General features: G+C 37.3%; 1 protein-coding gene across 4 annotated transcripts in view; it reads right to left on the minus strand.

Moving 5' to 3' along the window:
* STAG1 (stromal antigen 1) overlaps nucleotides 1-16234 on the minus strand; it is a 412760-nt gene that overhangs the window by 131439 nt on the left and 265087 nt on the right. For all 4 annotated transcript variants that reach the window (XM_003789415.3, XM_023513064.1, XM_023513065.1 and 1 more), the window contains one exon: nucleotides 635-758. In XM_003789415.3, coding sequence (XP_003789463.1) covers nucleotides 635-758 — 124 coding nt within the window. The remainder of the gene's footprint in view (nucleotides 1-634; nucleotides 759-16234) is intronic.

A 16234-nucleotide genomic window follows, 5' to 3' on the forward strand; every position in this document is an offset into this window, starting at 1 on the left:
AAAAAAAAAAAAAAAAGTCAGAGCCTTTTCTAAGAGCTTAGAGGTATAAACTATTTTTAGATAAAATATTATAGAATCAAACAATCTATTTAACTCTGATTCAACAACCTGCTGTGACATAACCCTAGAAATTCAAAGCAAGAAAGCTTAGTTTTTCTATATTGAGAAATAATCTTGTTTAATTCAAAAGTACAGGGTGTCTCAAAGTTAGCCCCTAAAGTCTCCACACTCAGGGAAAATGGGAAAGTGGAGCTACATGTACCTTTATTTACAAAATATTCACCACAAAATATTTGGAAAATATTCTCTACATTTTGGTCACTTCTTTGTAAAATTTTATAATGAAAATAAATATAACATATTCTTGGGACACTGTATTTTCTTAAAACTTTAGACACACCAGGTTTACAATTGTCATGATATCATTGTAATTAAATAAGACAGGGCCTTCACACATGGGCCAATGTGTGAGTTAGTTTCATCACACTCATTAAGTAAACAGTTATTCAGTCTCATTATCTTCAATGTCCATGTTATTAGAATTCTCAAAAAATCAACTAATGTCATTTTGATTCCCTGTATTCTAATATTGAGACAAGCTTATTTTCCATAAATGTTACTTAGAGTAACTTACCCTATCATGAAGAGTCCAGCCAACATATTTTAGGTAACTGTCATTCAGGAAGGCATCACTATACATTTTCATCCATACTCCTATTTCTTCAATACAAATGGCTCTAATCTCAGCAATAGCATCACTAGAAGGGGTGGGAGGACAAACTTTTGTTAATAAAATACAAAGCTAGGAGGTATTCATACTCAACTTTCAACAAGCAAAACAGTATGTCTAATGGTGTATTTTAATTTGCATTCTCAAGGTCCTCCAATATGAATAGCTTCTGTTTTTTTATGTCGTCTATAAAATAAAAACTGACAATACCAACAATAAAAAAAGCTTCTATACAACAAAAAGTGTCTTTATTTTGGCCCAATAGCTCTATTTTTATTAGGTAGGCAACGACATTTGGAGCTTTCCAAAAGCTTCTTAACAACTGCAGAACCAGTAAACATGCTAAACCTTCTGAGGATACCAGACTATCAACATCCAAGTACAAAATAATGTAGAGCTCAAAAATTGTTACTCTATAAAGAATTGTGAATCTTTATAAACTAACATACAGGTAATCAAAAGAAAAAAAAAACTGTCAACATTAAATAATTTGCTTTCTAGGCTGACACAAAGAGAAAAATAATCCACCTTAAGTCACAAGAGGAACAATCTTGGTCACTATACTGTGAAGTGGCTGGCAGAACAACCCCAAAGTCAGGGTTCTGGCTCACTATTTAGATGGTTTTCACCTCACCCAATATAATCCTTTTGGGTTGATTTTCCTATACTAAGACCTAAGAATTACAGACAAATACAATGTTAATACCTTTACCTTATCTTTCACCAGATTATTAGCCTTAGCTTTAAGAATAAAAAATATTAAATGTGTAATTTGATAAATCCTAATTTTTTTGGAGATCAACTTTCAAAGTTTCTGATTTACCATACATACATAACCTAACATTTTAAGTAAATTTTAACTCTCTAATTTATGTAAGGCAATTACAATCTGTAATGTTTCTAAATCTTTTGGTAATACTTTTTCCTTCGTGGAGCGGTTCTATAGCATAGTAGCTAAAATCCTGAGTTTAAATCCTGGTTCTGCTCTTACTAGCTGTTTGACCTGGGCAAGTTACTTCCCTCTTTCTTAGGTTTCCTCATATCTATGTAGCTCAGAGAGTTATTATGAGGATGAAATTACTTAGTGCAAGTATAATATTTAAGAGTTCTCTCTGGGCTCGGTGCCATAGCTCAGTGGTTAGGGTGCCAGTCACATATACCCGGGCTGGCAGGTTTGAAGCTGGGCAGAGCCTGCTAAAACAACGGTGACAACTATAACAACAACAATAAAAATAGATGGGCATTGTGGCAGGCACCTGTAGTCCTAGCTACTTGGGAGGCTGAGGGAAGAGAATGGCAAGAGAATTGCTTAAGCCCAAGCATTTGAGGTTGCTGTGAGCTGTGATGCCATAGCACTCTACCATGGGCAACATAGTGACACTCTGTCTCAAAAAGAAAAAAAAAAGATGTATTTGGCACCTATTAGACCTTCCATAAATGTAGACTATTATAATCTTTCATTAAGTTTTATTGATCTAGACATTTACAGACATAAGGTATAAAAAGCAGCTCTACTGAAAACCATGAGATGTTCCTAGACATTTATGTTGCTCAACATGAATGATACAAGGATATTTCTTTTTCTCTTAAATATCAAAAAGTTCAGACGTAAAAAGGGAAAGAGGACAATATAATGAATAACTGTGTATTCACTGCTCAGCTAATAATATAATAGTTAAAACTTCCTATATACCTGTTAATGATGTATCTCCCTCCCCAAGAATAACTATCTTTGATTCAGTGAATATCATTCCCATCTGTATCTTTAAGTAATAATTTCATTTGAATTATTCTACATATTTTGAAGCATCACATGAATAATATCCTGTTGGTATCCATCTAAAACTTGCTTTATGATTTATGCATATTGATTCATATTCCAATATATTAATTTAAGCTGATGTTCATTGTTCCTTTCTATGACTATATTATAAATTATTTATATATTCTTTCTATATGTACCTTAGGGTTGTTTCCAAGTTTTTGCTTTTATTAACAATGATCCCATAAACATTCTTGTATATGTCTCCCTGTGCATGAGGTGAGAGATTCTTTACAGCACAGTTTTACAAATAGTACATCACTACTCATATATTATGAAATAAATTTAGTGAGTGGCATCAAATACATAACAGTATATAGAACAGAAAATATAGAATGTTGCACATGTAGTAAGACAAGTATTCTTTCTTTAAACTGTGGGGGTGGTGCCTGTGGCTCAAAGGAGCAGGGCGCTGGCCCCATATGCTGGAGGTGGTGGGTTCAAACCCAGTCCCGGCCAAAACCGCAAAAAAAAAAAAAAAAAGAGGTATGAAGAATTTCTTTAAACTATGTACCCAAAGTAGGACACGGCCAACAAAATCTGTAAGATACTTTTGTTTTCTACATAGAAGTAAAATTACTGGGTAAGAAGGAATAAATATTTTCAACTTCATCAGATATTAAAACATCTCCTTCTAAATCAGCGTTTCACAATCTTGCCTGACATTTGTTTGGTATTATCCTACTGTTTAATATATATTTCCATCTCTGAGCTACAGCTTTGTATACTTTCTTTTCTACTGGAGTGTCAAAATAAAAAATGATTATAGTAGCAAAAACAAAAAAAAAGATAGTTCTAAAATGTAACTACAAAGTACCCTCAAATGATATCATTTTAGTTCTCTCAGTCCTACCAAGTGGTAATCGCCATCAGGGGCCCCATATTTTATTCCTCTGCTGAACTACTATAAAAGCCAATCCTACAAACAAAACAAAACAAAACAAAACAGGCTAAATTTTTAGATTACATACTCTCATGGAAGCAGGATGATGACAAATCAGTATGTATGGTATAAGATGATTAAAACTATTAGTGACTACTTAATACAGTAGCTGCACAAATACACAGCACAATCATTCATCTATTCCTCTTTTTTTTTTTTTTTTTAAGAGACAGAGTCTCACTCTATTACCCTTGGTAGAGTGCTGTTGCATCATAGCTCACAGCAACCCCCAATTCCTGGGCTTAAGAGATTCTCTTGCCTCAGCCTCCTGAGTAGCTGGGACTACAGGTGCCCACCACAATGCCTGGCTACTTTTTTTGTTGCAGTTTAGCCGGGGCCAGGTTTGAACCTGCACCCTTGGTATATGGGGCCAGTGACCTACTCACTGAGCCACAGGCGCTCCCCTCATCTGTTACTCTTAAGAGTTAGGTTAATTCTTGGAATTATCACTAAAGTTAGGATTATGAGTAGCTAATTTCAACAATCTAGACTGAGAATATAAGGATTTATATTTGGTTCTGCAGCAAGGAAATCTTATTCAAGTCTTTAGTTTGTAGGCATCACTACCTACAACTATGCCAAATTTTTATTTTTTTTTTCTTAGTTCTTAAATTATTCTTTCATGATCTCTTTTTTTTTTTTTTGGCTGGGGATGGGTTTGAACCTGCTACCTCTGGCAAATGGGACTGGCACCCTACCATATTGAGCCACAGGCACCGCCCTATTTCATGATCTCTTGTAACACAGTATGTATGTCTAATTTCTTTCTTTCTTTTTTTTTTTTTTTGAGACAGAGTCTTACTATGTTGTCCTCAGTAGAATGCCTTAGTGTCACAGCTCACAGCAATCTCAAACTCTTGGGTCCAAGCGATTCTCTTGCCTCCACCTCCCATGTAGCTGGGAGTATTTTTTGGTTGCAGCTGTCATTGTTTAGCTGGCCCAGGCTGGGTTCAAACCTGCCAACTTCATTGTATGTGGCTGGCACATACACCTAATTTCTAATGCCGCTTTTTGTTTCACTTACTAGACTACTAAAAACCTATTTGGAACACAGTTTCTTTGTAAAAACTGCCAATATTTGATACAGCATGTTTTCTAGGAATCCTAGTCCTTATCTACTCCAGATGCCAATGTGATCCTTCTTACCTTAACCTGAAAACTTTAAATATCCTGCTGTAGACTTACAATCTGATCATATGTGTCCACATAGCATATTCTGTGGCTATAAAAAGTCTCCATAAGATTTGTCTCTTTTGGTGTGGACTGAGTCTAGCAGGCAGGAGTGAGAATCCCTGCCTCCAACTGAGCCCAGCAGAGGTGTGTAGGGTGTAAACTAAGCCTGGCGGGTGGGTGGTCCCCAGGCTCCAACATAGCCGGAGAACAGAGATGTAGATGGCAGTGTGGACTGACAGGGTACCATACTCCCAGCTTTGACTGTGCCCAGGGGGCAGGGGTACTGATGCCCAGTTGGGACTTTGATACACAACTGGTGGCTCACCGGAGGGGAATGGGTGCCAAACCCTCGGGGTTGCAGGATAGAACTGACTGGATTTCTATCCGCAGTTGGAGACCTTTGGATCCCTCTCTGTTGAGCAGAGTTTGTACTGCCCAAGACAATTTGATTGGAATTCACGTCTGGGGCTGTCCACCTAGGGACACTCTGTGGTTCACCTCTGAATTTCTGAAGCAGAAAAGAACTAAATGGTAGGGACAGGGTGCCCAGCTGTCTGTATCTCTCCCCAGCTGAGATTTAAACCTAAACCTTGACTTCCTAGGATAGAGTAGAGGTTGGCCAATTTCAAAACACAGCCAGCTGGTGCTATCTCACCAAGAAGGTCCCCAGAGTCGCCAGCCAAAACTCTGAGAGGGGCCTGTGTAAGGTTGTAGGGGATAAGCTACAATTACTAGCCTACTGCTTCAGTAAGGGGCTGATTAACTCTACTACCTGGGACCCCCAATTCAATTTCACCCTACTGGTTTTAATAATGAAATGGTAAACAATAAACATGGGGTGGACGCATGGAAAAACTATGTCAACAGGAATAACAAAGTAGATCAACCCAAGAAATGACAAAGGAGATACAACTGAAGATGCTATGTATAAACAAATGGCTGAAATGTCAGAAATAGAATTCAGAATATGGATAGCAAATGAGATGAATGGATTGGAAGAAAAATTAGAAATTGAAATCCAAAGAGCAGTTCTAAAATTATCTCAAAAAATTAATGAATTCAAAGACAAAGTTGCCAAAGATACGGACATAATGGGAAAACAGATAGCAGAGCTACAGAAAATGAAAAAATTATTTAAGGAGCTCAGTAGAATCCCTCACTAATAGAGTTGATCAGATAAAAGAAAGGATCTCTGAAATTGAAAATGAAGCTTTTGAACATTCTCAAAGAGGCAGACAAATGGCGAGCGAAAACTGATCATTCCCTGAGAGAGTTGTGGTATCACCCCAAAAGATCAAACATTCGTCTTATAGGAATTCCTGAAGGAGAAGAGGATGGTTCTAATGGTAAAGATACTCTACTCTAAGAGATTACGGAGAATTTCCCAAGCACTGCAAGAGATATGGAAATTAAGACAGTAGACATTTTAGAACCCCAGCTAGACTCAATCCAAATAAAGCATTCCCTAGACACACTGTGATTAATTTTGTCAAAGATGAAGAAAATTCTACAAGCAGCCAGACCTAAGAAAAGCATTACCTACAAGTGGATAAATACTAGAATGACTGCAGATCTCTCAACTGAAACTTTTCAAGTCAGAAGAGGATGGTCATTGACCTTCACTCTAAAACAAAACACTTTCAGGCCAAGATCCTGTATCCAGCTAACCTGAACTTCATTTGTAATGGAGAAATCAAATACTTTACTGACATACACATGTTGAAGAAATTTGCCATAACTAAACCAGGTCTCCAGGATATTCTCAGATCCATTCTTCACAATGAACAGCAGAATGATCTACCACCAAAGTAAACTTGCCCAGAAATTAATGAACAAAACATAACTCCTACAGTGGTGAAAGGATTAAAAATATCCACTGGACATCTGAAAAACATGACACACAAATCACTACCAAGCTTATCAATTCTCTCAATTAATGTGAATGATTTAAATTGTTCTCTAAAGTGGCATAGGTTGGCTGACTGGATACATAAATTCAGAACAGGTATCTGTTATATACAAGAATCTCATCTTACCTTAAAGGATAAAAATAGACTCAGGGTGAATGGATGGACATCTATGAAACAGGCAAAGGGAAATCAGAAAAAAGCAGAAGTTTCAATTTGATTTGAAGATACAATTGGCTTTAAACTAACAAAGATAAGGGAAAATAAGGACCATCACTACATATTTGTCAAGGGAAACACCCAACATGAAGAGATTTCGATAATTCACATTTATGCACCACACCAGAATGATCCTAACAAATATCAACAACTTGGTATCTTCCTGCACTATAATAGCTGGAGATTTTAATAACCCTCTGACAGTTCTGGATAAATCCTCCAAGATGAAACTAAACAAAATATAGTAGACTTAAACTTGACCCTAGAATAAATGGACTTAACAAACCTCTATAGAACATTTCCTCCTAATAAAACTGTATTCTTCTCATGAGCCCATGGATCATCCTCCAAAACTGATCCTATCCTTAGGACACAAGTCTTATCTCAGCAAATTTAAAACAATAAAAATTATTCCTTGTATCTTCTCAGACTATCACAGAATAAAAGTTGAACATAATAACAACAGGAATCTTCATACTCAAACGAAGTCATGGAAACTAAATAATTTTAGACTGAATGATAGCTGGATCAAAGACGATATTATGAAGGAAATCACCAGATTTTTGGAACAAAATGATAATAAAGACACAAATTATTAAAACTTGTGCAATATTGCAAAGGCAGTCCTAAGAGGGAAATTTATAGCATTAGAATCATTTATCAAGAAAACAGAAAGAAAATGTCTTAACACAACAACTAAGAAAATGACGTGAAGGCTATGTTAACCAGTTAGATGAAAGTATTTCAAATTGTATGTAGAAACAACACACTGTAACCCATGATAGTATTAATGTACACAGCTATGATTTAATAAAAAAAAAAAAAAAAGAAAACAGAAACAGAGGAAGCCAACAACTTAATGGGTCATCTCAGCAACTGGAAAAGGAAGAAGATTCCAACCTCAAACCCAGTAGAAGAAAAGAAATAACCAAAATGAGGGCAGAATTAAATGAAATTGAAAACAAAAGAATCATTCAGAAGATCAACAAAACAAAAAGTTGGTTTTTTGAAAAGATTAACGAAACTGATAAACCTTTGGCCAACCTAACCAGAAAGAGAAAAGTAAACTCTCTAACATTGTCAATCGATAGAGATGATAAAGGAGAAATAAGGATACCTCAGAAATTTAAAAAATCCTCAATGATTACTACAAAAAATTCTATTCTCAGAAAGATGAAAATCTGGAGGAAATGGACCAACACCTGGAAGCACGCCACCTTCCCTAGACTCAACCAGAAAGAATGAGACATTTTGAATAGATCTAAATTAATCACTGAAATAGCGTCAACTATATGAAATCTCTCAAAAAAGAAAAGTCCAGGACCAGATGGCTTCACATCAGAATTCTATCAAATCTTTAAAGAGGAACCATTACCTATATTATACAACCTTTTCTGAAACATTGAAAAAGAAAGAATACTTTCCAACACATTCTATAAAGCAAATATCACCCTGATCCCCAAACTAGGAAAGGATTCAACAAAGAAAGAGAATTATAGACTAATATCATTAATAAATACTGATGCCAAAATATTCAATAAGATCTTAGCAAACAGAATTCAATAACACATCAAAAAAATCATACATCATGATCAAGTTGCTTTTATTCCAGGGTTACAAGTTTGGGTCAACATATGTAAATCTATAAACATAATACATCACATAAATAAAAAGACCATATAATTCTCTCAATTGATACAGAAAAAGCTTTTGAAAATATGCTTAGATGGGCCATTCCTTAAACTGATAGAGGCCATATACATCAAACCTAATTCTATCTTGATTACTTACTATTCTTCTTATTATTTGTGAGATAAGGTCTCACTTTGTCACCCAGGCTAGAGTGCAATGGTATTATCATAGCTCACTAGAACTTGAAGCTTCTGGGCTCAAGTGATCCTCTTGCTTCAGCCTCTTGAGTAACTGGAACCATAGGTACATGCCACCATACCTGTATAAATTTTCAATTTTTTATAGAGATGGGGATGTCATTATGTTGCTCAGGCTAGTGTCAAACTGAAGATAACTCAGGTGATCTTTCTGCCTTGACCTCTCAAGTGCTAAAATTAAAGACCTGAGCTACCATGCCTGGCCCTACAATGATTGTTTCAAGATCCAGTGAAGTCTCAATTCTTCCATGATTCTTGTCATAGACTATTACTAGATACTGCTTTTATGCCCTCTAAGTACTCATATCGTACACATATTTAAGTAGATGGAATATTGATAAAATAAAAACATAGTATAATATGTATAATATTCCTTGATTTGATTACATTATCTTTTGACATAAAGATATTTTATCATACCTAAGAGTAATAAAATTCTTAGGTTTTGTATTAAATTCATTTTTTAACTAACATAATCTTTGTTTCCAGTGGCTTCACCCCATTTAAAGGTTTGAAGCTGAGGCATTTGGGGGCTTCCAAATCAAAGATTAAAAAGTAAAGGGGCCAAAAGTAAGACAAAAGAAAAGGTATTATGACAACATAAGAGGGTGGCACTTATGGCTCAGTAGGTAGGGCACCGGACCCATATACTGAGGATAGCAGGTTGAAACCCGGCCCCAGCCAAACTGCAACAAAAAATAGCTGGGCGTTCTGGCTAGGTGCCTGTAGTCCCAACTACTCGGGAGGCTGAGGCAAGAGAATCACCTAAGCCCAGTAGTTGGAGGTTGCTTTGAGCTGGGATGACACAGCACTCTACCGAGGGTAATAAAGTGAGACTTTTGTCTCTTTAAAAAAAAAAAAAAAAAAGATAACATAAGATAAACTCATTTTCATAGTACTCTAGTATTGGGGCTTTAAAATGAAGCACTAAAAATGAAGGCTTCTCTTGCACTTGGAAACTCACAGCAAGATAAGAATCAAAATATTTCTGGTATAGTAATATTAAATCTTTGTTGTAACTCTATTTTACAACATTAAAAGAATGATCTTGTTTGTTTCTATGAAAGACTTATCTAATTTGTTGTTTGTCACATATGTCTTTGAGAGTGTAAATATGGCCCTTTGATATATGCATGTACATTTTCATTTTGAATTACTTTCCAAGGTGATGGAAATTTAATTATTGTCTGCTTAAAATAAAACATAACTTCACTCTAGTGCAATTTAATTAAATGTTTCTTATACTATCTTTATGGATGCTTTCCCAGTAAGGACATAGACTAAATTAAAATGACTACCAAACAATTTCAAGAATAACTGTTGCCTAATATGGATGTTTTGACATTCAAAATTATTGCTCATGTATAAGGAATCTCATAGGAGCTGTAGAGTAAGAAATAATTACAAATGCCCCAGAACAAAGGTCCACCATCAGCCAACTGAACTCATGTCTCAACCAATTCTGCCAGTAAGATTAGGATGGGGGGGAGAAAGTCACATTAGACCAAGTACTGTACAGAGAAATTATTTTTTAAGAAGTAGTCTTTAGAGGAAAGAATAGGTCAAAGAGTTACTGAAAACTCATAATTATCCTTTATTAGATTATTAGCAAGATCTTGAGAAAAGAGAACACAATATTCAAAAAGATGATTAAATATTATCTTATAGAGTACTGAATGTTAGTAAAGGGCATTACAAAGAACAAAGAAGTATATAAAATGATGAAGGAGAGAAGATGGTGGTCAAGGAAGGCTTCTGAGAGGTATTAATATGTAAATGTAGACCTGAAGAACTGAAACTCCTCTTGCTAAAAAAATATAAATATTTCATTTATTATTTCAGGCTGACCAAAGTTATTTTGAATGCATTAAAGAAGCACTAATTTTATGAAATTGGAAATACTTTTTATCTCATTTTTGTTGCTTAGTAAAAACAGTGATAAAATACACAAAAAGTCACTGCATCATTAGAAGTTTCATAAAGAAAAGATGACGTGGTTATTTGCTACCTTGCATTACTTCTTAGTATTTTACTATTAATAGAATTTTAGGCATAAATAAGATTAAAAATGAAATGTCAAAGATATATTAGCTTTCTAAAAAGGTTGCTCTATTAGAAGTAACTGAGAAGTAACTTAGATTAGAGAATATTGGAGGGTTGGGGGAAAGACAGGAAAAGATTTGTTCAAGCACATAAAATTAAAAACAACAACAACAAAACAAAGGTTCAGGTGCTCTACACCTCCACAGGAGCACTGTAGTTAACAATGATATAGTTTCAACTAGATAGAAAGAGGATACTAAATGTTTCCAACACACTGAAAGCATAAATGTTTGAGATGATGAATATACTAATCAGCATATTTGTATATTCCTGATTTGATCAACATACATAGTTGTATCAAACATCACTAATGTACCCCATAAACATGGAGCTATTGTCAATCAAGATAAAATATAACAGCCGGGTTGCAGTGGCTTGAGCCTGTAATCCAATCATTCTGGGGAGGCCTGGGCAGGAGGACTGCTTGAGCTCAGTAGTTCAAGATCAGCTTGAGCAAGATCAAGACCCTGTCTCCATTAAAAATAGAAAAATTAGTTGGGCATGGTGGTGCATGCCTATAGGCCCAGCTACTTGGGAGGCCAAGGCAGGAGAATTGTTTGATCTCAAGAGTTTGAAAATACTGTGAACGAGGCTGAGGTCATGGAACTTTTGCCCAGGTAACAGAGCAAGACTGTCTAAAACCAACAATAACAACAACAACAACAACGAAAATATATATGTATAAAATAAATTAAAAAAATTTTAAAAGACATTAGTTTTCAAAGGCAATTATCTTCTAATTTTTAAAACTGTTTTATGAAATTTCAGGTCTCACTAGTACTACTTCACGCTAATACCTCTGAAAAAAAGAAATTCAGAGTAAGAATTAAAATCTTCATTTACAGATCACATGATTTTATATGTAGAAAATCCTCCAAAATCTATGAAAACAAACCAACCCCCGCCCCCAACCATATCACAACCCAACACTATTATAATATTTAGCAGGAAAAGAAAGTATCAGTTGACTCTGGGTGTGGTGGCTCACACCTATAATCCTAGCACTCTGGGAAGCTGAGACTGGTATATTTGTAGAGCTCAAGAGTTCGAGATCAGCTTGAGTAAAAACGAGACCCCTTCTCTACTCAAAAAATAAAAAAAGAAAAGAAAAATTAGCTAGGCTGTGTGGCAGGCACCTGTATTTCTGGCTACTGCGAAGCTTGAGGCACGAGAAGCTTTTAAGCCCAAGAGTTTGAGGTTGCTATGGGCTTATGATGACAACATAGTACTCAATCCTGGCACTGAACCCCAGGACTACAGAGTGAGACTCTGTTCCCTACTCCCCAAAAAATTAATTGTATTTTTATATATTAGCGAGGAATCAATCAAAACAAATTTTTCAAAATCCCATTCATAACAACATAAAACATTAAAAATATTTACAAATGAATTTAATAAAAATGAGATTTGTATACTGAAAGTCATTTAAAAACACTCTTTAAGAAAGACTGCATGTATTTGGGGGCAGCACCTGTGGCTCAAAGGAGTAGGGTGCCGGCCCCAATTGTTGGAGGTGGTGAGTTCAAACTCAACCCTAGCCAAAAACTGGCATGTGGTGGGCTCACATCTATAACCCGAGTACTTTGTGAGGCTAAGGCCCAAGGATTGGTTGAGGCTAAGAGTGCAAGACCAGCTTGAGCAACAGAGAGGCCCCCATCTCTACTAAAAAAAATAAAAAGACAAAAATTTAGCCATATTGTAGTAGTACACAAGTGTAATCCCAGCTACTCGCGAGACTGAGGCAGGAGTACCAACTGAGCCCAGGAGTTTGAGGTTGACTGCAGCGTGCTTTGATGATGCTGCTGCACTCTGGGTAACAGGGTAAGACAAAAATAAACAAACATAATGAAAAAACCCCTAAAGACCATTTAAATTAAGTGGAGATACAATCTATATTCACGGATTAAAATATTCAATATTGTCTCGAGGAAGTCTTTCCAAATTAGTCTATAGACTCAGTACAATCCATAACAAAATTTCAGATGCTTTCATGCATAAATTGACATGATGACTCTAAAATTTGTATGGGAATGCTAAGGACCTATAGCAGTGGACATAGTTTTGAAAAAGAACAAAGTAGGTAGACTTATACATCACATAATTTTAAAAACTTATTTTAAAGCTTACTCAACAATGATGGGAATATGTAGATTAGAAAATCCAAAACCTTGGGACACTAGAAAGTATTCCATTCCATTTGAATGGAATGAAAATGAAAATATAACATATCCAAATTCAGGGGAAATAGCTAAATAAGTACTAATAACAGTACTTGAGATAAATTCCTTGCAGTAAATCCCTACATTAGATAAAAAGACAGTCCTCAAATCAATGACTTCGGGTTCCATCTTTAGACACTAAAAAGAACTGAGGAGGTAAAACTGAAAGCAAACAGCAAAAGGAAAATTTTTAATAAACAAAAATCAATAAAATAAAAACAATGTAATCTGAATGCAAACAAAATCTCATTCTTTGTGGGAGAACAAACTCCCTCAGAGGAAAAAAAAAATCAATAAAATTAGCTCCAGAAAGAATGAACAAAAATAGAAGGAAGAGTGGGAAACAGGGAAGTAGATCACAGGGAGAAGAAATTAAGGCGTTCAGCAAACCCACTGAGACTGTGAGGACAAAGACGAAAAAGAGACAGAGAAAAAGCAGGGGACAGTTATGGAGTAGACTGGACTCAGAGAAGCCCGGAGCTGAACAGAAGAGTAAGAGAGACCCCTTCCCGCACCCAGGGACTCCCCCAAGCAGTGAACCACAGGAACTTTAACCACACAATAGGGTACCACCAGGGACCAAAGACCCAGCTTTCCTAGGTGTACTCTCCTCTGAATCTCCCTCCTACCTAGCAGAACAGTGAGCAATTTTGGCTCTAGCCAACTTACAGCCACAGCTCAAACTCCCTTTTCTTTTGGTACCACACAGATGTCCCCTGTTGGGGCCTTGTTCCCACTGCAAGAGTGAATCAGGGACACTAGCTCAACTCAGGCTGCCTGAAAGGGCTGCCCCATCCCCAGGAACCAGAGAAGCAAAGGGACTTTGGACCCTATCCAGCCCATATAGCGACCATAGAAACAAGTGTTGCAGATACCACTTTCTCATCAGCATCCAGCTGGAAGGAATGCACGCAAGAAAAGTAAAGGAAAATGGCCCTACCTTCCCACCTTATCTGATGGAAAGGGGCGGGGGGGGGCTGAACCATGTGGCCCAGTGAACTGGGAGTATCCCACACCCCCATTGCAGGAGGAAACTAGGGCTCCATTAGCTTGCCTCCTGTTAGGTCGGATCTATCCTGCCATCTACACACGCTGGCCTGGAGGCACCTCTTAGAGGCTCTACCTCTGCCTCTGAGGATACTGCCCTGGGAACTCCTGGGAGGCATATTGCAAGCTGCAAATTCCGCTTTCCAAACTACAGATGAAGCCATGGCTTTTTGATTCTGTTGATGGTGGGGCTGAGGCTTTGCCTGGGACAGTTTGGCTTGCTATCCACAAGCTTCCCCCAGCCCAGGAGTGACACCTGGAAGTTCTGCTACCGGATTTACCCCAACCAGCTTAGAGAAAACAAGGCTGGTCCTCAGGGACTCCCACACCATGCAGCCCTGAAAGGGAGCTTAAGGAGGCTGTATGTGGGAAGGGCCATAGGAAAAAGCTGTAACTCATTTAAACAGTGATGAAGGGGAGTGGGGAGCTCCACATCCTATGACTTCTGTTTCTGATTCCTACCTGCCATTTTAGTTTCCAAATGGCCCTAAAGCCCTGCTAAGTGGGTCAGAGTAACAAGCTGCCACATCACTTTTACAGGCCCTGGAAGGAACCTGGTGAACTCCTCACTCAGGGGCCCTTGAAACTGATTATCAGCTACTCAGTTTTAGTATCTAAACACCCCAAAATCCCTACTGAGCAGGCTAACTGCATAGCATGCAGCTGCTTTGGTTTGGCAGGTCCTAGAAGGGATGGGGCAAGCTCTACATCCTTCTGAACTTGACATCAGGCCCTCAGATTAGGCATCCAATTAGTTCTAATAATCTACTGAACAATTCACAGAACAAGTAGCCACTTCATGTCAGCAGGCCCTGGAACAGAAGTGGAGAGCCCCACCCCTGGGGCCTACAAAACTGATATTGACCCACCAGATCAGGCAGCAAAACAGCCCTAATATCTGCTGAGGATGTGGTAGAACAAGGAGTTGCCACTTGGCACTGGCAAGTCCTAAAAGGGGCATGGAAAGCTCTGAACTTCAGGGCAGCCCATGCCATCACTACCTCACCTGCTTTAACATCCAAAAGGACACTGAGATGGTTGAATGGCACTAATGCTAATAGATGTGCCACTCGGTCAGCCAAGGCTGTCTTTCAGGTCCCAAGTGCCTCCTAGCACTTCAGATGCCCAAGGGAACCCAACTAGAATTTCTCAGTAACAGTTCAGGGAAACCCTAACATTCTAGCTTATAAATTAAAAAATAGGGCTGAGTATGCCTGTAATCCTAGCACTCTGAGAGGCAGAGGGAGGTGGATTACCTGAGCTCACAGGTTCCAGACCAGCCTAGGCAAAAGTGAGACCCTGTCTCTAAAAATAGCCGAGCGTTATGGCAACCACCTATAGTCCCAGCTACTTGGGAGACTGAGGCAAGAGAATTGCTTGAGCCCAAGAGTTAGAGGTTTCTGTGAGATATGATACCATGGCATTCTACCAAAGGCAACAAAGTGAGACTCTGTCTCCAAAAAAAAAAAAAAAAAAAAAGAGAGAGAGAAATTAAAAAATAAATTGAAAACACACATGGGGAGGAATTAGCAAAAGAACCCTAGCAACATGCAAAAATCAAAGCAGATCAATTCCCCCAAGAGATTACAAGGATGGTACAGCTGAATTTACAGTACATAAATTTTTTTTTTATTATTGCAGATTAAAATGAGGGTACAGATGATTAGGTTACATTGTTTGCATTTGTTAGATAAAATCCAAGTTGTGTCCCTCCACCAGGAGGTGTGCCATATACCCTTACAACACTGTGCCAGTTAGGTGGGAGTACACCATCACCCTTCCTCCTCTCCTACTCCTATTTGAGTTTAATTGTTTTTCTCTTTTGTGGGCATGTATTTGTTCATCTATTGGTTTATATTAGTATTAGATATACTGGATACTTGCTTTTCCATTCCTGTGATACTTCACTAAGGAGAATGTTCTCCAGAAGATGTAAATTCTCCATCTTTTAAAGAAATTCTTGGTATGTCAGAAATAGAATTCAGAATATGGATAGCACATAAGATGAATGGAATTGAAGAAAAGATGGAAAAAGAAGTATAAAACCTGTCTCAAGAAATCAATAAAATTAAAGACAAAGTCACCAAGGATCTGGACACAATTAGGAAGGATATAGCAAGGAATTCAAAGAGGCATTCAAGGAGTTTCAAAAGACAGAGTGACTCAGAAATAGAGTAGAACA

This window comes from Otolemur garnettii, unplaced genomic scaffold (assembly GCF_000181295.1).
Source record: "Otolemur garnettii isolate 467f Iridium unplaced genomic scaffold, OtoGar3 scaffold00032, whole genome shotgun sequence".
Lineage (NCBI taxonomy): Eukaryota > Metazoa > Chordata > Mammalia > Primates > Galagidae > Otolemur > Otolemur garnettii.